The following is a 24,333-nucleotide window of genomic DNA, read 5'->3' on the forward strand; positions in this document are numbered from 1 at the left end:
GAGAGATGAATGAGATTGGACCAGTCTAAAATGGGGCCTTGGTGCTAGACGGATTGTATAGGTGGACAGTGGTTAAAACCCCTGATTCAGGGATTAAAGAGATTCACCTTGGAATCCACTGAGTAGAATGTTAAGATTGTTTGGCCTTAGGCTCCTTTCTCATCTCCAGTTCTGCCAAGTGGGGATAAGAATTAACACTTTATACCTAGGGTGCTTGGGAGGAGAAATAGAAACAGATTAACAACTGGGGAAGCGCTGAATACCTGCTGGGGTTATAACCCCTAGGCTGTGGTGGGAAGTTTATTATTAACCCAGCGCGTTTAGGGCTGACTCGGGGTCTCTGATTCCCCGCGGTGGAGAAGTTGGCGCGCAAGGGTAAGTAGTGGGTCCCACTAGCGCCTGCACGGCCGCGCGCCCCCGCCGGCTGGACCACGCGCCCGGCCGGCGCGCTCGCGCGTCCCGGCGGTTGCCTAGCAACCGGCTGGCCTGGCGAACGCGCTAGCATGGAGCCGCCTGCAGGGACTTTGAGCGCCGCGGTCCGGGAGCACCTGCGGCGGTTGTGTCTGCACGAGTTCCCGTGCGGCACGGGCAGCTGGGTGCGGACGCTGGCGGGGCGGCTGGAGGACGGCTCGGGGGTCTGGGGGACGGAGGGGACTGACCAGGGGCCAGGCCAGGGCCTAGGGACGGAGAGCGGGGCCGGGGTGGGGCTAGCCCCAGGTTGCTGAGGGGGCTGCCAGCCCCGGGAGTGGAGTTGGCTGGCCCGGAGAAGCCTGAGAGGATGTTTGATCTGGGCATTTCGGGAGCGTCCTGAGCAGAGGAGTGGGGGTGGGGTGGGGATGGGGATGGACGATGGGAACAGGGACACTGCATAGGGTAGAAAACGGGATAGGCCTCTATCTGGGCCTGTGGGCCCTGACCCGGGGTGGAGGGCAGGGACCCCGCCTCACCCAGAGCAGGACCCCATCCTGAGCACATCAGGCGGATCTGGGGCAGGCCCCTGGCTCTCTTAAAAACACCAGGCTCCTTTTGGGGTGAAAAGCTCATCCTGAGAGCAAGGTTTGCAGTTAGGGCCCTGCTGCAACATGGCCAGAGGGCCATCCTCATCTAAGTGCACGAGGAGCATGGCATTGAGAACCTGGGCCTTCTCAAGGGTGCCAGGAAATCTTGAGTCCTGAATGGTTCCCGTGGACTTGGTGGGAAGCTGGGGCCCCACATACCCTTGTCACCTGGTTCCCATTTTCATAGAAGAGAAAACTGAGATGCTAATCAGAGAACTAATTTATTTGTTTCATCAACAAACATTGATTGGGCACCTACTATGTGCCTGGCGTTGTGCTGAGCTTTGGGATTTCATAGATAGATGTTTCTCAAGAGGAAAGGGTGAGAGAGAGTAAACTCCGGGACTGAAATCTTTCATCTTTCACTTACAGCATCTGAAGGTTCTGAATTTACCTTTTCAGCCCTTGCCACTGCTTCTTCAAAAACCTTTCCTTGGATAATTACATTCCACAGGTTGCCTTTTGCACCTCCTGTCTTCTAAACTATCCCTGATTGTCCTGTTTTACAATCTATTCCATTTTGAGAGTTTTGAATCCTTGAGAGGGGCTGAGTCATAAAGAGAGAAATTCTCTGCCTCCACCCCTGCAGAATAAGTCGCGCTTTCTTCCTCAAACTTGCCAAGCATGGCGGGAACTGATCCCCAGAGAGGAGGAGGCTGTGAGCCCCGGAGAGGAGACGGTGGAGGCCCTACTGGGCCTGGTCTGCAGCCCCCACTCACCCTGGGCCCTGCTGGAGGGCTCAAGCTCAGAGGACCGTTTTCTGAGAGAGCTGGCCATCCAGAATCCCCTGATGCTCAAAGACAGCTTCTTTTACACCTACTTCAGGTCGCTACGGGTGGTGGACAAGCAGGTGAGTGCTGGGAGCGGACACCAGGTACAGGGCTGATGTTAGCAGGGCCATTCCCCTTACAGGACTTGGTGGTAGCTCTGCCCTTCTCCTAATTAATCTCACCAGCTTGTCCACTTAGCAGGGCCAGCAATCTAATGAGCTGGCCCAGTCTATCACCCTAGAGAAGGGATGCTCAGCCAGGAAGGGCCCCTAGTGTGCTTGAAGCCAAAGTCAACTGAGGATTCACAGACCCCTGAAGCTTCTGGTCCTGACCCTGCTGGGTGTAAACTAGAGTGATTCCTTAAGAGTATAGGATTCACTGTGGCTCTGGGGTAGACAGTGGAGATGATGGGATTCCTGCCCTCGGGAGCTGACAGTCCAACAAGGGACACAGCACGTGAGCTGGAAGTTGTGCAACACCTACAGTCAGAGAAGGGGTGAGGGTCGAGAGGTGAGAAGCTGCTGTGATGGCACTTGGATCCTGACAGAAGCCTGCAGGAAAGGCGTACAGGAGAGGAAAGGGGTTGGGGTGTGGGGCGGTGAGTCTCTGAAGATGGACGCGCTGTGGCCGTCCGCACTCCAGTGCTGCCTCACCCACTGGAGCTCTGAGCTCCCTTTTCTCCCTTCCAGGTGAGCCTGGTGGACAAAGACCTCCTGAAATTTGTGAAGCTTGAAGAGTTGGTCCTGAGCGCTAATCGAATCAAGGAGATTGACACCGCCAACCTGCCCCCAACTCTCAAGGTAAAGGAGCCCAGGTTCCACTCCAGATCTTGGAGCCAAGCGCTGCCCAGAGGCCCTGCCCCTCCCCTGCCCCCTACACAGAAGGTTTCGCCTCCGTGAGTGTGACTGTGTGCTAAGGGCCGGCCCCAGGCTTTTAAGAGGTAGGCCAGGCCCCTTAAAAAGTTAAACCTAGAATTTCCACATTACCCAGCAGTTCCCTTCCTAGGTACATGCCCCAAAGAATCGAAGGCAGAGACTCAGACAGATTGCTGTACACCAGTGTTCACAGCAGCGCTATTCACAGTAGCCAGAAGGTGGAGGCAACCCTCTGTTATCAGCAGATGAATGGAGCAGCGAAATGTGGTCTCTCCACACAGTCATAAAAAGGAATGACATATGCACAACATGGATGACCTTGAAAACATGATGCTGAGTGAAGGAGGCTGGACACAAAAGGCTATGTATTAGATGATCACACTACATGAAATGTCTGGAAGAGGCAAATCCATAGAGACAGAAAGTAGATTAGAGGTTCCCAGGGGGTGGGGGGAGCGGGGAGGGATTGAGTTGTTGTTGAGTGAATGTACTTAATGCAGCTGAATTGTCCACTTAAAAAGGGTTGAAATGGCAAATTACATGATATATATTTTACCACAATAAAAAAGTTTTGAAAAGAGGTTAAAAAAAAAAAAAAAAAAAAAGGTAGGCCAGGCTTTATTACAAATCTTCAGCTGAGCATATCAGAATGGTCTCAGTTTTAAATTAAGTGCTGAGACTAGTAGATTTCATGGCAGAAGAGGCTCATAAGTATGGCTCAGTGCCAGACTCAAGAAGAAACCAGGCAAGGCCTTGGAGGAGAAATACAGGAACTCTGTTATTGCTGGCTTTATTCCCTATTCCAGCCAGGGGCCCTTTGGCTTTCCCAGAGGCAACTGCCATGGGTTGAAAAGTTGCCAAAATGTTACTCATGTCCCCTCCCACTCTCTCCAGACATCACCTCACTCCATATTTTAAAGTTTCCTTCACAAAAGGAAAAAAAAAAATTTGTTTAAAAAAAAATTTTTTTTTAATTAATTTTTATTGGAGTATAGTTGCTTTACAATGTTGTGTTAGTTTCTACCATACAGCAAAAGGAATCAATTATATGTATATATGTATCCCCTCTTCTTTGGATTTCCTTCCCATTTAGGTCACCACAGAGCATTAGCAGAGTCCCTGTGTTATACAGTATGTTCTCATTAGTTATCTATTTTATACATAATAGTGTATATATGTCAATCCCAATCCCTCCCACCTCCCCTTTCCCCCTTGGTATCCATATATTTGTTCTCTACGTGTGTGTCTCTATTTCTGCTTTGCAGATAAGATCATCTATATCATTTTTCTAGATTCCACATATATGTGTTAATATATGGCATTTGTTTTTCTCTTTCTGATTTACTTCACTCTGTATGACAGTCTCTGGGTCCATCCACGTCTCTACAAATGACCCAGTTTCATTCCTTTTTATGGCTAAGTAATATTCCATTGTACATATATACTATATCTTCTTTATCCATTTGTCTGCCATTGGGCACTGAGGTCGCTCCCATGTCCTGGCTATTGTAAATAGTGCTGCTCTGAACATTGGAGTGCATGTGTCTTTTTGAATTATGGTTTTCTCTGGGTATATGCCCAGTAGTGGGATTGCTGGGTCATATAGTAGTTCTATTTTTAGTTTTTTAAGGAACCTCCATACTGTTCTCCATAGTGGCTGTATCAATCTGTATTCCCACCAACAATGTAAGATGGTTCCCTTTTCTCCACAGCCCCTCCAGCATTTATCATTTGTAGATTTTTTGATGATGGCCGTTCTGACCAGTGTGAGGTGATACCTCGTAGTTTTGATTTGCGTTTCTCTAATAATTAGTGATGTTGAGCACCTTTTCATGTGCCTCTTGGCCATCTGTATGTCTTCTTTGGAGAAATGCCTATTTAGGTCTTCTGCCCACTTTTGGATTGGGTTGTTTGTTTTTTTGATATTGAGCTGCATGAGCTGCTTGTATTTTTTGGAGATTAATCCTCTGTCAGTTGCTTCATTTACAAATATTTTCTCCCAGTTTGAGGGTTGTCTTTCCATCAGAGAAGAAGCTTCCTGACACCTGCCGCAGGAACATTTTCTACCCGCAGGAATATTTTCTACCCCAGATTTCTACCCAGGTGGACACAGGGAGCCGAGGCGTGAGCACTTTGTAATTCCTCTCCTGAGTCGCCCAGGGCAGAAGCAGGATGGGGTTCCGTTTTGTCTGGACTCACGAGCTCTCTTTCTGTCCTCGTCGCAGGTGCTGGAGCTCTACGGCAACAAGATGACCAGTGTGGAGTGTCTGTGCACCCGCCCGCCCCCAGGGCTCCAGCACTTGGGGTTGGGTCACAACAAGCTTCTGGGCCCCCTGGAGAGTCTGTACGTCACCAGCGATCACTGGTAACTCGGGATCCCCATGTGGAAAGCAGGAGGAAGGGGTCGAGCATTAGATTTGGGCCGTTCTATGCTGGTGGCTTAGAGAACTCAGCTTTCCTCTTTTCTGTAATAGCTCCTGGATGGCTGCTAAGTCCAGACCTAGGATTTATTTCTCTGACCCAATGAACAAAAAATCCCACTGAGGCCCAGGCAAGGGCACTGAGAGGTAGTGGGAGTGAGTGGGACCTTTTGCTTTGAGGACATGCTTTCAGTTCTGGTCTCTGTTGGCATTCGGGTCAGCTCACTCCTGTTGTGAGGGCCGTCCTGGGCACTGCAGGAGGTGGAGCAGCATCCCTGGCCCCTACCCACCAGATGCCAGTGGCACCCACCCCAGACCAGCTGGGGCAGTCAGGTCTCCAGACAGCGCCAGATGTCCGCTGGGGGGCAGACCCACCCCCAGCTGAGAACCGCTGCCCTGCTGACAACTCTCAGCCTGACTTTGTCTTCTTGGTGGGTGAGCAGTGGGAAACTGAAACGCTGGATCTGAGGAGTCTGAGGGCCTCAGAGACCCCCCGTGGAAGTGCATCAGAGGAAGCAGGGCCAGGGAGGCCTGTCAGAGCAGCTGTGAGACTTCCTGGGTCTTAGCGTCCTGGGCGGCACTTCCCGGGGCTGAGGTGCGTGACTGTTCCTTCCTCTCCGGCCCAGGAGGAGCCCGGGGCGCTTCCCTGCGTTCCCAGGTGGCCTGGGAACGTGCTCGTGGAAGGTCTGTCTCTCTGACCCTAATTTTCTGCTTCCTCCTCTTTCTCTATTCTTGGCCAAGCTGCCTCTTCACAGCCTTGGCTGCATACGATTCCGGATCCCTTCCTTCCACTGGCCTCAGCCATCAGGGCGTGTCGCACAGGAAGGAAACATACACTTTGGACTTCATGTGACAGCTGAGTTCAGACTCATACCATGGACAGAGTTATAAGTGTTCTGGTTTTTGATTTGGAAAACAGGCTCAGGACGCCATAACCTGCTTAATGCTGAGTGGGGGTTTCATAGAAACATACATGTGTGTGAAACCGCCATCTTTTGCTCTTTTGAAGTTAAAAGGAGGGTACATTTCCTGCAAATCAGTTTTGCTGATGTTTCCACCAGTTCTCCTGAAGGAGACTGATATTGGGTAAAGTCTGTGTGCCAGTCAGCATGAAGTGTTCTTCTCGGGTATTTTTGTGACTGGCTGGCCAACATCCTGGGCGGGATGAGAGGAGAGGGGAAGAGGAGGTGAAGTATCTGAGCTCGACAGCTGGGAGACTGTCACATGTGATGGCAGGGTTGTGCTGATGAGGTGTCCCTTTGTGGGGTTTGTTTGTTTGTTTGTTTGTTTGTTTGCCTCTGTTCTCAGAGCTGAAATCGATTTGCTTTCTGGTTTGTACAGTAGGGAGGCCCTCTTCACCAGGCAGGGGTGCAGGGCACCTCCTCTGTCCTCACCAGTCAGTTCTTCTTCACCCACATGCCCCAAGAAATGCACCAGATGGCCTCCTGTGGTCATGCACTGGTCTGACTCTAGAGAGCATCCTCCACTTCTAGACCCCTCAAGCTCACACCCCTCTTCCCAGGGCCCCTTCTTACCAGCTTCTCCTACCCTCACCCACTGCTCCTCTGCGCAGAGGCTTCCCTCCACCTTCCTCATCCGTCTCTCCATCTCTGGTGAGAATCTTTTAGGTGCACAACCTTGTATCAGGCTCTACAGGAGATAGCCAGACAGTTAACTGAGAAGGAGTCTGTATAAATGGAAGTCGGGTGGAGGCATGAGGTGAAGGCGGCCCCTCTGTGCCACAGTAAGGAGAGCGGGGGCCGAGAGAACCAGGAGCCCCTTCCCAACTAACTCGGGGGCTAACTTGGATCAAGGGCAGCACAAGAGTCGAGGATGGGTACAGTCTCCCATCCCCCCCTCGGCACCAGGCCTTGTCCGTCAGGGACTCGGGGTGCTGGGGGTGCCAGGCAGGGCAGGCACAGCGGCAAGACCATGCCTGCCTGTCCCCACCCCTTTGCTCACCTGGCCTTTCAACCCCTCTGCTCACCCTCCAGGCCCAACCTTGTCTCCCTGGACCTGAGCTTCAACGACCTGACGGACCTGCAGAGCATGGTGGGTGGCCTGCAAACGTTGCAGCACCTGAGGCTGCTGGTGCTGCAGGGGAACCCACTGGCCCTGGTGCCCTACTACCGGGGCTTCACCATCGACAGCCTGTCGGGGCTCTGCGTGCTGGACGACATCACCGTGGTGTCCGGCGAGAAGCATGTGTTCCGCGGGCTCAGCCACAGGGGGGGTGAGGGAACCGGCGGGCAGGGGGGCCCTGCTGGCCGTCCAACACCCCACTGGCTGCACGTGTCCGTGTGTCACCCAACTCCCCGGCTGACCCAGACCCCGGTCAGGTGCACCTCACCTTCTCGGTGAGAGTTCTCTCCCAGATTTTGATTCTTGTGATTGAGAGTTGGGGACAGAAATGGTAGGAAAGCCGGGACCATCATGGTCCCCTCCCTTCCTAGACAAATGGGGAACATTCTTTAAATCAGTTTCTTGGCTTCCGTGGAGGCTTGAGATCACCCCCTTGTGGCTCACGCCACAAGCTGCACCAGAGCCTTCTCAAGGTCAGGGTGACACAACATTGATACCAGGCAAGGGCTAAGGTATCATCGTCTCCATCTGTAACCATCCCGCAAAGCAGCTGCTACTGTTCCCATTCTACAGATCAGGAAAACAAGGCTTACGAGGGGCATCTTGCCCAAAGGAGACTTACCCCAAATCACCATGTGGTGAACTTGGTAGAACTGGGATCTGAACCCACTTCTGCAAAGTGAGGCTCAGCCCTGCTAGGAGGAAAGAAGGTGAAGAGCCGAGCTCGCCTGCCCTGCCTTGCTGCCTGGCTGCCCACTCCCTCCCCGCGGCTCCCCTCACCCCTGCCCCTTCCCCTCTGCAGATCTCCTGGCCCACGAGGCGCAGTTAGTGGTGACTGTTGGAAATGTCAGAGGGGTTCTGGACTCCTCGGTCTTGGACCCGGAACCAGGGCCCCAAGGCCCTTTCATCACTTACAGCTATTATGTAACGTATGATTTTGTGGAAGATGGCGAAGGCGAAGGAGATGAATACGGCAGCATGCTGGCTGAGGTGTGCGCCTGGGGGGCTCCGCTCTCGGGTCTTCGGGGTCTCCTGTGCAGGCAGAGCAGCTTTGGAGGCCCAGGAAAACCCTTAATGTGGATCTTTGCAATTCATTCTCTACTCTGAGCAGGAAACTGGCTTCCGCTCAGCCCCTTTCTTGCAGCTGGAATAATTTTCAATGCGCTCACCCCTTCCCATCCTCTTTGAAATAGGAGCAAAGGACCTAACAAGTGGGCCTGGAATTTCGCGACCAGGCTGCTGGCTTCCCAGCCCCGTTCTCCAGCCCCTGCTACACCTCCCGGCTCCCTTCCCATCACAAGAAAACCCAGCAGTGTCTTCCGACTAGGAGATATGCGAGAGTCCAGGACTTCCCTGGTGGTGCAGTGGTTAAGACTCCGCGCTTCCACTGCAGGGGGTGTGGATTCCATCCCTGGTCTGGGAACTAAGATCCCACTGGCTGCACAGTGTGGCCAAAAAAAAAAGATGAGGGTCCCTCAGCTCATGCAGAAATTGGTACTGTTTTTACTCTTGTAAAAACAAGAAGAAACAAGACTGTTATTTTTTTTTTTAACTCCCTGCCTCTTAAGTCCACGTGTTTGCTTTGCTTCACATCCTTCAAATACGGGTGCCCATTTGTACCACGTTCACATTGGGTCAGGTGAGGGCTCTGAGGCCGTGGCCCTGAAGGTGTCTCCGTGTCTTCTCTGGCAGATCATCAAGCCCTCTCCCAGCATGGAGCAGCTGGGCGAGGACATTCCCGAAGAGGCCATCGAAGAGGCTGAAGACTCCATAGAGTCTGGGCTGGCCTCCCAGTCCCAGTCGGGGGAGCTGGAGGAGTCGGTGGTCTCTGGTGCCTCAGCGCCCTTGCCACGGTCCATAGACTCTGCAGAAGAGCTGGCCAAGCTACGGCCGTGCCTGGATCCCCGGCTGTGCCCGTCCCCAGGGTGAGGATGCTCACCAGGCGGGACGCAGGGCCCAGACCACACCTGCCATTTACCATTCTGCGTTCTGCTCTGTGCCCGCAGCCCTCCCTGCCGGCGCAGCCCTGCAGCCTCACGCTGTGCCGCCTGTGCACATCTTCTCAAAGTGCCCGCTCAGGCTTGTCCCTGGTCCCCAGCACAGCACCCTGGGTGATGGCCCCCGTGACTCCATCTCCCTTCCCCAAGGACTGTCCTCTTCAGCACGGTCCGCAAGCCCTGGTCGGACGTCATCCCCTGCAACTATGAGATGCAGCACACACTCAAGGACCTGGTGCCGCTCAAGGCCTTCCTGCTCTCGGGGACCACCGTCACCATCGTGGAGGAGAAGGTGGGCAGCTGGAGTTGTCCAGGGTCCCACACTGCTCCCCTGCTTCCCCCGTCCTGCCCTCCTCTCAGTTGTCTGTAGCAGAGCTCCCTTGTCAGTGGGGTCTCAGTGCCTTTCCAGAAAGATCCTGGGTAGCTCCAACCCGGCCTCTGTCCCCTAGATTCTCTCCTGGCCTGCGGTGCCGCCTTCCCCTGACAGTCCTTTGGCTGCTAGGAAGGGAAAAGGCGAAAAGGACAAGAAAGGGAAGGAGAAAGACAAGAAAGAGAAAGAGAAAGACAAGAAGGGAAAAGACGGGAAAGACAAGGCCAGCAAAGGGGAAAAAGAATCAGCCAAGGTACCTCCGGGCAGGGGCGGCCTGGGCAGTGGGGGGAGGCTCCCTGGGCCCCCTGCCTGCCACGTCTACGCTGCCCGGCCTCTCCCCACAGGAGCAGAAGGGGAGCAAGAAGAAGAAGGAGCTTCCTAAGGATCTGCGCCAGGACCCGCCCGTCCTGCGGGTGCTGGGCAGCGGCCCGGTGGTCCTGGCGCCCCTGCTTGCGGGGGAGCCATTGGTGTCCACCGTGTGCAACTTTGGGGTGATCCGTACCTTGGAGACTGACAGGCTGACGCTTTACAGGGTACAGCAGCGCCCCTGCCTGCCCCTGCCCGCCCCTGCCCACAGCAGCCTGGCCAGGCCGTGGGAGGGAAGGGGAGGTGGGGTGGGGGCAGGGGACCAGAACCACGAGAGAGTGGGGATGGGGTGGGGTCACGCAGCAAGGGTCACCCCCCGGGCAGCCTTCTTGAGTGTGAGGGGCCAGGCAGGCAGGCACGTCGGGCAGCTCCTCCTGAGGAGACCCTGCCCTGCCCTCCTGGTCCAGGAGAGGCCCTGGTGGGAGTGAGAGCACCCACCAGGTTCTGCACCCACCGCTTCCCCAGCATCCCCCAACTCCAGCAAGGAACTTATTTTGTGGTTCTTTCTCTCAGGATTCAAAGAAGAATAAGGGGAAGAAAGCTAAAAACGGTAAGAGTCCATGATGGTAACAGGGCAGGGAGTGTTCACTGAGGACCCGTCCTAGTCCGTTCAGGTTGCTGTAAAATGCCACAGCGTGGGTGGCTTATCAACAACAGACGTTTACTTCTAGCTGCTGTGGAGGGCAGGAAGTCCAAGACCAAGTTACCAGCCGTATCAGGTGAGAGTCCTCTTCCTGGTTTGTGCCTTTTCCCTGGGTCCTCACACGGTGGAAGGGACCGGCAGTCTCCCTCTGCTCTCATGACATAATCACCTTCCAGAGGCCCCACCTCCTGATATCATCACCTTTGGGGGCTGGGATTTCAACATATGAATTTGGGGAAGGGCACAAATACAGCAGGACTTGCTGAGGGCTCAGCTTGATTGGGGACCAAAGAATGGAAGGATGGAGAATCATATCTTCCAGCTGGTGGGGAGGGCCACACCTGCCCTGAGGACCAAACCGTGTGTCTTCCCTGCAGCCCTGCTGCGGTCGTGACATGGGCAAGACAGGCATTCTGGGGTACGGGCCAGGATGGAGCAGGTAGGGAGGCTCAGGGTTGGGTGTGCCCAGGGTCCTTCTGGCTCAGCACTGGTCCTGCTCTTGCAGGACATTAGACCTCATTTGCTGTATGAGGAGCCTGGACTTGCATGGGCAGTGGTAGCATTGAAATAGGTAAGTTTTAAATTTTTAATTAATCAATTAGGTTGTGCCGGGTCTTAGTTGTGGCAGACAGGCTCCTTAGTTGTGGCTCACAGGCTCTGTAGCTGAGGCATGTGGGCTCCTTGTTTGCGGCATGCCTGTGGGATCTAGTTCCCTGACCAGGGATCGAACCTGGGCCCCCTGTATGGGGAGCGCTGAGTCTTAAGCACTGCGCCACTAGGGAAGTCCCTGAAATAGGTAAGTTATTTCATTTTATTTTTTAAAGTTTTAAATTATTTATTTATTTATTGGCTGTGTTGGGTCTTCGTTGCTGTGCATGGGTTTTTCTCTAGTTGTGGTGAGTGGGAGCTACTCTTCCTTGCGGTGCTCGGGCTTCTCACTGCAGTGGCTTCTCTTGTTGCAGAGCATGGGCTTTAGGCGCGGGCTGCAGTAGCTGCAGCACATGGGCTCAGTAGTTGTGGCGCACAGGCTTAGTCGCTGTGAGGCATGTGGGATCTTCCCGGAAACAGGGATCAAACCCGTGTCCCCTACATTGGCAGGCGGATTCTTAACCACTGTGCCACCAGGAAAGTCCCTGAAATAGGTAAGTTTTAGATTTAATTTTTAGAACTATCTGGTTTGGAGGGAGAGGTAGGGGACAGGTCACTCAGCTGGGAGACTGCTGCAAAAGTCTAAGACAAGATCCCAGCAGCACGATTCACAACAGCCAAAAAGTGGAAGTAGCCCAGATGGGCATCAACGGATGAATGGATCAACCGAATGGGGTCCACCCACTCTGTGGGATATCATTCCATCACAAAAAGGAACGAAGCACTGACATGTCCTACACCATGTGTAAACCTTGAAACTTGATGCTAAGGGAAAGAAGCCAGACCACAAAAGACTGCGTAATCATTTTATATGAAATATTGAGAATTGTCAGATCCATAGGGAGAGAAAGTAGACTAGTGGTTGTCTGAGGGCAGGGGGAGCAGGGAATGGGTCGTGATTGCTTAATGGGTGCAAGATTTCTATTTGGGGTGATAAAAATGTTCTGGAATTAGTGGTAATGTTTGCACAACATTGTAAATATACTAAAAGCCACTGAACTGTACATTTTAAAATGGTTTAAACATTCAATTTTATGAGAATTTTATCTCAGTGGAAAAAAAGCCACCGCCCCCTGCCCCCCCCCCCCCAAAAAAAAAAAGTTTAAGGCAAGGAATAAGAGCCTGGACTTAGGAATTGGTGGTGAGGATGGTGTGGAGGAGATGGAGCTGAGAGGAACGAGGGAGGAGGAAGAGGCAGAGCTGGTGACCGGTGACCAGTGACCGGGGAGCAGGAAGGGCTTCTGCCTGGGGCCTGTGAATGGGGTGCAAGGCGAGGAGCTGCTGGGGGTGGGGGGGACGATGAGCTCGGTTTGGAATTGAAGCGTGTGTGCTGCTGAGTCGGCTCCTCTTCTCTGTCTCCATCTCCTTTGCCCCAGTCAGACCACCTAGCTCTTCACCTACACAACCTCAGTCACCAGCGTTCTGCGCGCCCTCCCCCTCCCCCAGCCATGCCCTCCATCAGTCCCCAGGGCCATCTTGTTTGCAAGTCTGGTTGAGTCACTCCCCTATTGGAAATTCTTCCATGACTTCCTTCTGGCCACCTCACAAAATCCAGGTTTCCATGGCCTGCAAGGCCTGAGAGGCCTGCTCGGAGTACTTTGCACTTCCCATCCCTTTGACTCAGCTGGGATCAGTCTCAGCTTCCACGGCCCTTCTTCAGGGAAGCTGATCCTCTGGATTGGGTTAGGCCCTTTGTCTACTTCACAGCATCCTGTGCCGTCCTCTATGGTGCTTATCACAGTGATACCTACAGAGACGTGAGTCTGTGTAATTGCTTAATTTTTATCTTGGCTGCTACACTGTAAGCTACAGGAGGGCAGGGGCTATGCTTGTGTTATTTAAAGCCTCAGTCTCCAGCCCCCAGCACGAAGCAGGCCATCAAATATTGAGTAAGTGAATGAAATCAGCTTATAGGTGGTATTTAAAGCTATGAAAACATGTGAGCTTATGTTGATAGAAAAGGATTGAGCACAGAGCCCTGGGGACACTACAGATTCTGAGCAGGAAGGGAAAGCAAGACCTGAAAGGATCAAACTTAACCATGTCCTAAACAAAACTCAAGCATATTGATAGAAATCCAAAAATAGCCAGCTCTCAAGGTAAAGGTCACAATGTCTGCCATCCAATAAAAAATTACCAGGCATGCCAAAAAGCAAGACAATTTAGTATACCATGAGAATCATGATCGATTCAGAAATGATATATATGATAGAATTCACAGAAAGGACATTAAAGCAGTTTTTCTCATTGTATTCCATACACCCAAGACCCTGGAGGAAAGATTCACCATGTTATGTAGTGACATGGAGGAGAAAATAAACCAAGCTTTTAGAGATGAAAACTACAATAACTTGAAAAATGTACTTGATGGGACTAACGGCAGACTAGACAACGCAGAAGAAAAAATCAGTAAACTTTGACGCAGTAGAAACTACCCAAAGTTAAACTCAGAGATAAAAATGGCTGGAGAAAAATGAACAGAGCATTAGTGAATTTTAAAACAAATTAAAAAAAAAACCAAAAAAAAAAAATAATAAAACAAATTCAAAGGAAATAACATTCATGGAGTTGGAGCCCCAAAGGAGAGTGGGGAGGGAAGAAAGAATATCCAAAGAAATAACTGCTGAAACATTTCCAAGTTAGATGCAAACTACAAACACACAGATCCAAAAATTTCAGTGAACCCATAACACAAGAAACATGAGGGATACTAAATCAAGGTAGACAAAAAAATTGCTTAAAGTCGGTGATAAAGAGAAAACTTTTTAAAGCTTAAAGAGGAAAAAAAAGACATTGTATACAGAGAGACAAAGATAAACATGACATCAGATTTATCATCAGAAAAAAGGCAAACTAGAGGACAGTGGAAGAAGAGTGGACATCAAAGAAGAATAATTATCAACTTAAATTTCTTTACCCCCCAAAAATAAATCACTCAAAAACAAAGGTGAAATGAACACTTTTCCAGATATACAAATGATGAAAGAATGCATCACCAACATACCTATACTACAAGAAATGTTAAAAAAAAGTCCTTTAAGCAGGAAAAAATAATATCAGATGAAAATCTGGATCTGCACAAAGAAATCAAGGGCACTGGAAATGTAACTCTGGGTAAATATGAAGATTTATTATTTCAATATCTTTATTTTTTTAAATAAATTTTGTCTTTTGGCTGCATTGAGTCTTCATTGCTGCACACGGGCTTTCTCTAGTTGCGGGGAGTGGGGGCTACTCTTCGTTGTGGTGCACAGGCGTCTCATTGCAGTGGTTTCTCTTGTTGCAGAGCATGGGCTCTAGGTGCATGGGCTTCAGTAGTTGTGGTGCGTGGGCTAAGTAGTTGTGGCTTACAGGCTTGGTTGCTCCATGGCATGTGGGATCTTCCTAGCCCAGGGATTGAACCCGTGTCCTCTGCATTGGAAGGCAGATTCTTAACCACTGTGCCACCAGGGAAGTCCCTTAAATATCTTTAAATGAGAGTTAATTGTCTAATGCAAAAAAATAACTGTGTCGTGGTGCTGATTACGTATATAGAAGTAAAATGTATGAAAATAATAGCACAGAGGCTAAGGGTGGGAGTGAGGAGAGAAATGAAAGTATGTCATTGTACGGTTCTTATAACTGCTATACGTGAAATGGCTTAATATCACTTGTAGCTATGCTGCAGGAAGGGGGATCCCTTCCAGGGCCAGAGAGGGGGCTCTTGTCTAACACTCAGAAGTAAATCATCTGAAGAGACACACATGCTGATGAAGCAAGAGACTCTGTTGGGAAGGGGCACCCGGGTGGAGAGCTGGAGGGTGGGGGAGCCCAGGAGGACTGTTCTGCCATGTGGCTCGCAGTCTCGGGTTTTATGGTGATGGGGTTCATTTCCGGGGTGTCTCTGGCCAATCATTCTGACTCAGGGTCCCTTCTGGTGGCACGCGCATCTCTCAGCCAAGGTGGATTCCAGCAAGGAGGATTCTGGGAGGTTGGTAGGCTGTGTGGATTGGCATCCCCATTCTCCTTTTGACCTTTCCCCTATTCTTCCTCTTGGTGGTGCCTTGTTAGTTAGTTCTGTGTTCCTTACCAGGGTCTTCTGTAATAAAATAACTCATGCAAATTGTTAGTGTCTTTGCCTGGCCAGGGCAGGCACTTTCAGTGAGTGTTTCCCCTAACAACTCCCCCCGAGAGACTTCATACTCAGGATACTTCTTGGGAATTGGGGCAGAGGTCTCTTTCTTCTATAACTACTTCCTGCTGAGAGAGGGTGTAGTCCTGCCTCATAGAGTAGAAGTCTCTCTCCACCTGATCTAAATCGAGGTACTCTAGGCCCCAAACCAGCATTCACCCTCATAGTAACAACAGTTTAGGCTGAAACAGTTGGACCCTGTTGGAGATGAAACAGACAGGGGCCAAACAAGAGGCCTAACAATATGGTCCTCACCGGGCCCAGAAAAGGAAGGCAAAATTTGGGGTAAGGGCTGCAAGATATGCGACTTTTATTAATTCAGGAAACTGGGCGATGATGACTCTGGCCACTTCCTGCTAAAATGGGGCACAGTCCTGCTCTCAATTTGAAGAATAGATACCAAATTGGAAATATTTCTGAGTTCTAAGTCCTGGATCTGAGTTTAGTATGATTAAAATTTCAGTCACTTGGCATGCCATTTTAGTGTAACAGATGCAAGGGTCCAAGAAGTCAAGAAAACATTATAAATGATCATACGAGTCAGGTCGAGGACGTTGGGCAAGCTGTCTACTTCTGATGTTGTCTTCTTCTTGTCCTAGTGTGAGTGTAGTTTCTCCTCTGTTTGAATGTTGTTTTATGGTGATTTTGAGTTCAGCCATCCTCTCTATAGGCCAGTCCAGTGCAGGGGCCCTGCCAGTGAGGTAGCCTTCCTAATTTTCTGGCAAAGCTACTGGGAACCTAAGAGTTTCCAATCTCTGGAGGGAGCAGATAGAGAGAAAAGGATAAATGTTTTAATTCTGCTTACAAAAGTATAATGTACCAAATTTCTATAAGTCATAATGAGTTTGAAGGGAAGGTTTCCATATACCTGGAAAACACAGATTTATTTTTATTTTTTTTTAATTTTTAAGGTACACAGGCTTAGTTGCTCCATGACACATGGGATCTTCCTGGAGCAGAGATTGAACCCGTGCCCCCTGCATTGGCAGTTGGATTCTTAACCACTGCACCACCTAGGAAGTCCCCCAAACACAGATTTAAACCAGTAATTTTTCACATAGCAACCATAAAAATCATAACCATATTCACCAGTTCACTCAGTCCTATTATGTAACTAATCCTTTTTGTTAACAGCTTTATGAAGCCATCAGGTTTTTCATTAGAATTCTTCAGTTTCTTACCCAGTTCAGCATTATGGTCTGAAAGTCAGAAACTTGTATTTATCCAAAAATCCTTTCTATAAATCTTCTTGAAGAGGAAGCATTTTTGCCAAGGCATTAGAGTGAAACTGAAACTGTCTATAATGACAAAAGACTTAATGAGGCACATTTAAATTTGATTACAATGCAGTTGACAAAGAAACTTGGTTACTGCTATTACATATAACACTTTAAGATAATAACTAGAATTATGACAAGGAGGACATATCAGGATTTTAGGAACTCCATATAATTTCTAGGATATCTATATTAGTAACATTTACCATACAATATAACCTAAGAAGATTTACTACTCATTTGACAATACTTCCCATGTAATTTAACATACCAAATGAACCTAATTAGTTTAATAATTCTCTTGAATGTTTCAGGGGCCCTTTGAAGCATCCCAAAGTTAGCTAGAGGTCGAAAGGACTTCATTAGAATTTGATTTAGGAAGTTTTGTCAAAAAAAAACTATCAAAAAGGGTTTAGAACACTATGCCACGTGGCTTGCAGTCTTGGGTTTTATGGTGATGGGATTAGTTTCCACGTTGTCTGTGGCCAATCATTCTGACTCAGGGTCCCTTCTGGTGGCACGTGCATCCCTCAACCAAGATGGATTCCAGCGAGGAGGATTCTGGGAGGTTGTTAGGACATGTGGCCTGGCGTCTGCTCTCTCCTCTGACCTTTTCTGTATTCTTCCGCTTGGTGGTGGCTTGTTAGTTCCATGTTCCTTACCAGCATCTCCTGCCATAAAATAACTCATGCAAATTGTTAGTGTCTTTGCCTGGCCAGGGCAGGCGCTTTCAGTCAGTGTTTCCCCTAACAGCTAGACTGTGATAAGTTAAAGATATTTATTTTAAATTCTAAACAATGAGTTTAGATAAATAAGAAAAAAAATGTGTTTTAAACTCTAAAATGACACGAAGAGTTATAGTTAATAAGCCAACAAAGGAGAGAAAATAAGGATGATAAAAATAATCAGTTAAAGGTGGAAACAAAGAAACAATATATGGGATAGATAGAAAACAAATAACAAGATGGTAGACTTAAACCCAATTGTATCGTCACATTAAATATAAATGGTCTAAGTACCCAATTAAAAGGCAGAGATGATCAGATTTGATAAAAAAGTAAGACCAAACTATATGCTGCTCATCAGAAACCCCCTTTAAATATAAAGATACAAAAATATGAGAAATGAAAGGATGGAAAAAGGTATTCATGCTAACACTAATCAAAAGAAAATGGGAGTAGGGACTTCCTAGGTGGTGCAGTGGTTAAGAATCCACCTGCCAATGCAGGGGACATGGGTTTAATCCCTGCTCCAGGAAGATCCCACATGCTGTGGAGCAACTAAGCCCGTGAGGCACAACTATTGTGCCCATGTGCCTCAACTACTGAAGCCCGCGTGCCTAGAGCCCATGCTCCACAACAAGAGAAGCCACGGAAATGAGGAGCCCATGCACCACAGTGAAGAGTAGCGCCTGCTTGCCACAACTAGAGAAAGCCCTCACGCAGCAATGAAGACCCAACACAGCCAATAAATAAATAAATAAATTTATTTTTAAAAAAACCTTCTAAATAACCTATGGGTCAAATAAGAAATCAAAAGGTAAATCAACATTTTGAACTGAATGGAAATAGAAATACAAAATGCCAAAATTAGTAGGATATAACAAAGCAGTATTTAGAGAGAAATTTATAGCACTAAATAGCTATATTAGAAAAGCTAAAGTAATATGTGAGTTTAACAGGGTTTCAGAATACAGGGTCAGTATTCAAAAATTGTTTCCATATACTAGCAATGAACAATCAGATATTAAAATTTTTAAATAATACCATTTATAATAGCATTGAAAGTATAGAATAGGAATAATCTGACAAAGGATGGATCAATAGAAGTTCTGTATACTGAAAACTATAAAATGTTGCTGAGAGAAACCAGACCTAAATCAGTGGAGAGATATACTATGTACAAAGATCAAGAGATTCAACATTGTTAAGATGTTGGTTTTCCTCAAATTGATTTACAGATTCAACAAAATCTCAATCATAACCCCGGAGGGATTTTTTCTTTTTTTCTTTTTTTGGTAGAAATCAGCAAGCTGATTCTCAAGTTCGTATAGAAATTCGATGGACCTAGAGTAGCCAAAACAACTTTGAAAAAGAACAAAGGACTTACCCTACTGGAACTTAAGACCGATACAAATATGGACATGAGATTTGTGATTGAGCCCTGGGGTTAAAATGGGCTTAAACAAAACTTTTTTAATTTTCATTTTTTACATGTTTGCATATTTCTTTAATGTCTGGCTTAACTGAGGAAGCCGCATGTGCATAGCTGCTTCTGCAGTCTGTCTCTGTGATGTGTGGCTGTAGTTGAAGTGTATGAAGAAAATCTAACCTCACATGGACATGTAATTGGAAAAGAGGGAAATAATTTAATAGGCTTTTAAATAATTGTGGATATTCTTCTTTGCATCAGACTTGACAACTAGCAGTTTTTAAAAGGTTGTTGCAATGTGAAAACTGAATCTATATGGATGATTTTTTTCATAATCACTTATGTTAAATTAATCCATTGGTCTACATTGCCTTTTTTTTTCTTTTACATTGCATTTTTCATTTACATTGCACTTATCTTTTACATTGCATCTAGCCCATGCACGATTGCTAATATCTGGCAACTGTTATTTGTAAAATACTGGTTCACTGATCTTCCAACTGCTGACACATTTCTTAATTCATTATCCAAAAATCACATTCTTTATCATCAACCATATCATTGGAAAAAAGCCTTTGAGTGCTGCAAAACTAAGTTCATGGTGGCAGATACAATGTTACAAAATTCTACTTGAAAGCTCAAATGTTGTAAATATATTTATCAAAATATTTCAGTTGTTTTCCCTGAAGTGCCAGACTTGCTTCATTCGTTTTTTAGAAAATATCCGCCAAATATTCACGTCGAAATAACCGTATTTTGTCAGCGTTCTTTCAGGTGAAAAAGACGTTCCAAGAAAAAAGCAGCTAGTTCATCTTGCAGCTCAGACTGAGACGTGTTAAATGATCTAATTAGACGTGATTTAATTTTATTCCATATTAAGGTTAAGACCCCGGAGGACGGAATCTGATTCTGAAGCCGTGCTCTAGGAGGTCAGATTTGCGTTTCCAGGCCTTGCTCTGGATTCACATTTTCGTATTTCCTCGGAAGTAAGAAAATCTTTGGTTTCAGTGTACGAAGGCGACTACCGCCCCGATCCCCTGACGGTGGAGATCCAGATCCAGCTGATCCAGTGCCGCTCGACGGAGGAGGCGCTCCGGGGGCTCGTCGTGTAGGGCGCAGGATTAAAGGTGGTTGCGACACCGCGGCTCCGCGTCTGTCCGGCCGCCGCCACGCGTCCCGGGAGCGGGGTGCTGGGCGGGGCCGCGGGGGGCCTGGCCGCGGGGGGCGGGGAGGGGTCCTGGCCGGGGAGAGCGGGGGCGGCCTCCGCCGGGCGGGCTCCACCTGGCCGGCTCCACCTGGCCGGGCCTCTCAGCTGGCAGGTGCGCAGGGAGCTGCGAAGACCCGGGCGGTCGGGGACCCGCGGCGGCCCTTGGCCAGTCCCCCAGAAGCCCCGCCCCCAGGCCCGCCCTCCGCGGCTGGCGGGGGAGGGGGCCGCGCGGGGGCGTGGCCAGCGCTCTCACCGCCGCCGAGCCCTGCCCACCGCCCGAGCTCCGCGGAGCGAGCTGTGCGAGCTCCCCGCCTGCGCCCGCTCGGGGTCACGGCCCAGGTAGGCTGGCGAGGGGCGGGTGGTGTCTGGTCTGGGACCCGGCTGCTGGGAGGGGGCTGTCCCACTGTGAGCGGAGGGCCGCGGGGCCCCCGCCCGGGAGGCGCCGACTTGGCCGCAGCGGGGTCGTGGTCTTACTGCCCCGAGGCAGCGGCCTCCCGCACCCAGTGGACCGTCGGGGCTAGGTGGCCTCCTGCTGCCTCTCGGCGTCTGTTCTCTCCGCTGGGGCGAGAATGGCCGGAGCCGCGGGGTGTGGACAGGGCCAGCCTGGGACGCTTGCTCCGGACTCCCCGACGGGCAGCGCTGCTGGCTGTGCTCAGGCCCGGAGGGGTGTCCACCGCGGGGCTCAGGTCCTTGCTCTTGGCAACCCCGCGGACCTTTGCTTCCCAACAACAGCCCTTTAGAGACTGTCGTGTGGAGAGAATGCACCAGCCCTTGACCCTTTACCCCATCGAAGCATGATGGGTGAGGACGTCAGAAACAATTTCAGAGCCTTAGGGCTCAGCACCCCCACTTGGAGGGGGGCATGCACTCGCTGAAGCCGGTGCGATTAAGGACCAGGCCTGGGGGCTCACAGAATGGAGGGAGGCTTTCGCTTAGCAGGTACTGGATTGGATTCACAGTAGGTATGCAGAGTGGGGAGCAGAGGAATGGCCCCCCCTCACCCCACCCAACTTAGCCGGGCCTCTGAAACGCACACGTCAAACCAAACCGCTGGCTTTGCGACCTCCTCGGTAAATGGCACCAACCCACGCCCCACTCTCCCTGCTCCCCGGGCGCCCTCACCCACAGCCGGCATCCCTCCCGCACCTGAAACCCGTTTTCCACGGCTGAAATCCATCTGGCTCTCACGCGCTCCACAGGCCCCACCCTAGTCTCAGCTGCGCTCCCTTACTGACTAATGCAACAGTTTGCTAGCTGGTCTCCTGTTTCCATTCTTGCCCTTCCACAATCCGTTATCTAAGCAGCAGCTGTAGCGACCTTTGGAACAATGTAAATTCTTCTACTGCCTCTGCTAAATCCTCCAACGGATCTCCGCGGTGCTTACAATAAAATCCAAGCTCTTTCCCCAGACCTTCACCATGGATCTTGCATGTGACCCTCCTCAGGCTCTTGCTCCTTCACCACCTACCACTTTCCTCCTTGTTCTATACAGTCCAGCCACTCACCTCCTGTGCTACTTCAGGAGCTCTGCAGGTACCTATTCCCTCTACCTGGCCCACTCTACTCCACCCCATCACTGCCACCCGAAGATCTTTATATGGTTTGGTCCCTTATTTTGTTCAGTTCTTGCTCAAGTGTTGTTTTTTCAGGGAGGGCTTTCTAAACCACCATAGGCTAAAGTCGCCTTCCCAGTCACTGTATCCCATCACACTGCTTTAGCTTCTTCTCTGCACTCTCTGAAGTTTGTACTGCTTTGCGGACTGGGACCCTGCCTGTCTTGCCTGCAACTGCATCCCTGGCAGCTAGAAGAGATGCTTTTGTGGCAGTGGCGGCAGGGAAAACCGGGATGAGACTAATGCGGGTAGACTGGATCGAAGTGATGGCCAGCTGGACCAGGACATGGCCGGGGAGGGGATGAGGAGGGGAGTGAGGCCTGGCTACTATGGCCCTTGGGTAGGTTACTGTGCTAAGTTACTGTTTCTCAGCCTTTTTAAAAAAAGATTTATTGTTTATTTTTGGCTGCGTTGGGTTTTCGTTGCAGTGCACGGGCTTCTCAGTGCAGTACCTTCTCTTGGGGCGAAGCAAGGGCTCTAGGTGCCTGGGCTTCAGTAGTTGCAGCATATGGGGTCAGTAGTTGTGGCGCATGGGCTTAGCTGCTCCACAGAATGGGGGATCATCCCAGACCAGGGATCGAACCTGTGTCCCCTGCATTGGCAGGTGGACTCTTAACCACCGCGCCACCAGGGAAGTCCCTCAGCCTTCTCTTTGATTGCTGGGAGACTTGCTGAGAGAAAACCAGAACTCAGTAAACAGTAGGAACTGGTGAGGGGTGGCCTCAGGGGAGCCATCCTGGTACAAGTCTATGGTTTTCCTATTTGCTTTCATGCTCTTCTGTGCATGTTGTGCCCCATCTAAATGACTCCCCAGGAAACCCAGACTACTTCAGGCAGATGTGAAGGGTGTGTTCTGTGGTGGCCTCCGCCACGTGCTGCTGCCCTGCAGTGGTTTCCTGTCTCTGGAGGAGCACATTCCTTAAGGGCAGTGCCTGAGGCTGTCATCTCTGAGACTTGAAACACAGGGCCTGCCACCAGCAGACCACTCTAAACCTTTTTTTTTTTTTTTTTTAAATAAGCTGTGCCATTTTCACTAAAGCTCATTAGGTACTTGAGTTCCCTGGGAAATGCTGAAAACACTTGTGGTGCCTCAATTTTAAAGTGGCCGCAAGTCCTTTTGGAGAAAAAGTTGACCCAAGAGTCCTCTGACAGCAGAAGGGAAGCAAAGGGCTGGCATAGCAGGTGTGTTTGATCTGTCCTCTGGGAGAGGGACTCTGGAAAGAGCTGGAGGACATGTCAAAGAAAATAAAACAATCTAGCTGCTGGGTTGTGGGTTGCTCTTGGGAGTGGGGAGGCGGAGGCCAGGCCAGGGCCCGGCTGGGTCCGCTCATCAGCTCTCTCCTTGCAGGACCTGCCATGTTCCTCAGGGTGGGCTGGCTGGTGCTGTACAGCCTCGCTGCGCTGCTGCTCAGCTGCCTGTTCTTCCTGAAGAAGGAGGCCCAGCCAGCGGGGGGCCCCATGGTCCAACAGCCCTTCTGGGCTCCCCTGGGGCCCCGGCACAGCCAGTGTCCACCCAACCACACTGTGGCTAATGCCTCCCTGTTCCTGCCTAACCGTCACCGCCTCTTCTTGACCTATCGCCACTGCCGCAACTTCTCCATCTTGCTGGAGCCTTCGGGCTGTGCTGAGGACACCTTTCTGCTCCTGGCCATCAAGTCGCAGCCCGGCCACGTGGAGCGGCGTGCGGCCATCCGCAGCACGTGGGGCCGCGCAGGAAGCTGGGCTAAGGGCCAGCAGCTGAAACTGGTGTTCCTCCTGGGGGTGGCAGAACCTGCGCCCCCAGCCCAGCTGCTGGCTTACGAGAGTCGGGAGTTTGATGATATCCTACAGTGGGACTTTGCTGAGGACTTCTTCAACCTGACACTCAAGGAGCTGCACCTGCAGCGCTGGGTGGCAGCTGCCTGTCCCCAGGCCCATTTCACGCTAAAGGGAGATGATGATGTCTTTGTCCATGTCCCCAATGTGCTGGAGTTCCTGGATGGCTGGGACCCAGCCCAGGACCTCCTGGTGGGAGATGTTATCCGCCAGGCCCTGCCCAACAGGAACACCAAGGTCAAATATTTCATCCCACCCTCCATGTACAGGGCCCGCCACTACCCGCCCTATGCAGGGGGTGGAGGGTATGTCATGTCCAGAGCCACCGTGCAGCACCTCCAAGCAGCTGTGGAAGAGGCCGAACTCTTCCCCATTGATGACGTATTTGTGGGGATGTGCCTGAGAAAGCTGGGGGTGAGCCCCATGCACCATGCTGGCTTCAAGACATTTGGAATACGGCGACCCCTGGACCCTCTGGATCCCTGCCTGTATAGAGGGCTCCTTCTGGTGCACCGCCTCAGCCCCCTGGAGATGTGGACCATGTGGGCACTGGTAACAGATGAGGGGCTCAAGTGTGCAGCTGCCCCCTTGCCCCAGCTTCGAGGGGTGGGTTGAGCGAGTGGTCTGTTAATTTTCCAATCATAATGAGAAATCGAGAACCTTGAACCTTGGCCCTTGATAGCCTACAGGAAATGCTGACTTTGTGTTTTGTAACCCCCTCCCAAACCTTTAACTTTGATTAAAACACTGAAACTCGGCTAACTTGTACCAGTATGTGTTAAATGGGCAAAGCATAGCAAATGCTGCCAGAACTCCATGGGCAGGACTCTTGGAGCCCCTTGGGGCTCTTCCAGCATGGGGGTCGGAGGG

At 50.4% G+C, this 24,333-nt stretch overlaps 2 protein-coding genes across 2 annotated transcripts; both read left to right on the forward strand.

Moving 5' to 3' along the window:
* The first annotated feature begins 503 nt into the window (after positions 1-503).
* On the forward strand, positions 504-18,730 carry LRRC43 (leucine rich repeat containing 43). The gene is made up of 13 exons (XM_057746749.1): positions 504-596; positions 1,648-1,908; positions 2,518-2,628; positions 4,929-5,068; positions 7,118-7,356; positions 8,008-8,195; positions 8,898-9,130; positions 9,353-9,494; positions 9,652-9,825; positions 9,917-10,105; positions 10,452-10,488; positions 10,610-10,657; positions 18,699-18,730. The coding sequence occupies exons 1-13, from the start codon at positions 504-506 to the stop codon at positions 18,728-18,730; spliced, it is 1,887 nt and encodes a 628-aa protein (XP_057602732.1).
* Positions 18,731-23,001: 4,271 nt separating this feature from the next.
* B3GNT4 (UDP-GlcNAc:betaGal beta-1,3-N-acetylglucosaminyltransferase 4) lies at positions 23,002-24,215 on the forward strand. Its single transcript, XM_057746793.1, has one exon. It carries the CDS (start codon positions 23,005-23,007, stop codon positions 24,076-24,078), a length of 1,074 nt encoding a protein of 357 aa, XP_057602776.1. The 5' UTR covers positions 23,002-23,004; the 3' UTR covers positions 24,079-24,215.
* Positions 24,216-24,333: the final 118 nt, after the last annotated feature.

The sequence above is a fragment of the Hippopotamus amphibius genome, chromosome 8 (genome assembly GCF_030028045.1).
Source record: "Hippopotamus amphibius kiboko isolate mHipAmp2 chromosome 8, mHipAmp2.hap2, whole genome shotgun sequence".
In the NCBI taxonomy this organism is placed as follows: Eukaryota; Metazoa; Chordata; class Mammalia; order Artiodactyla; family Hippopotamidae; genus Hippopotamus; species Hippopotamus amphibius.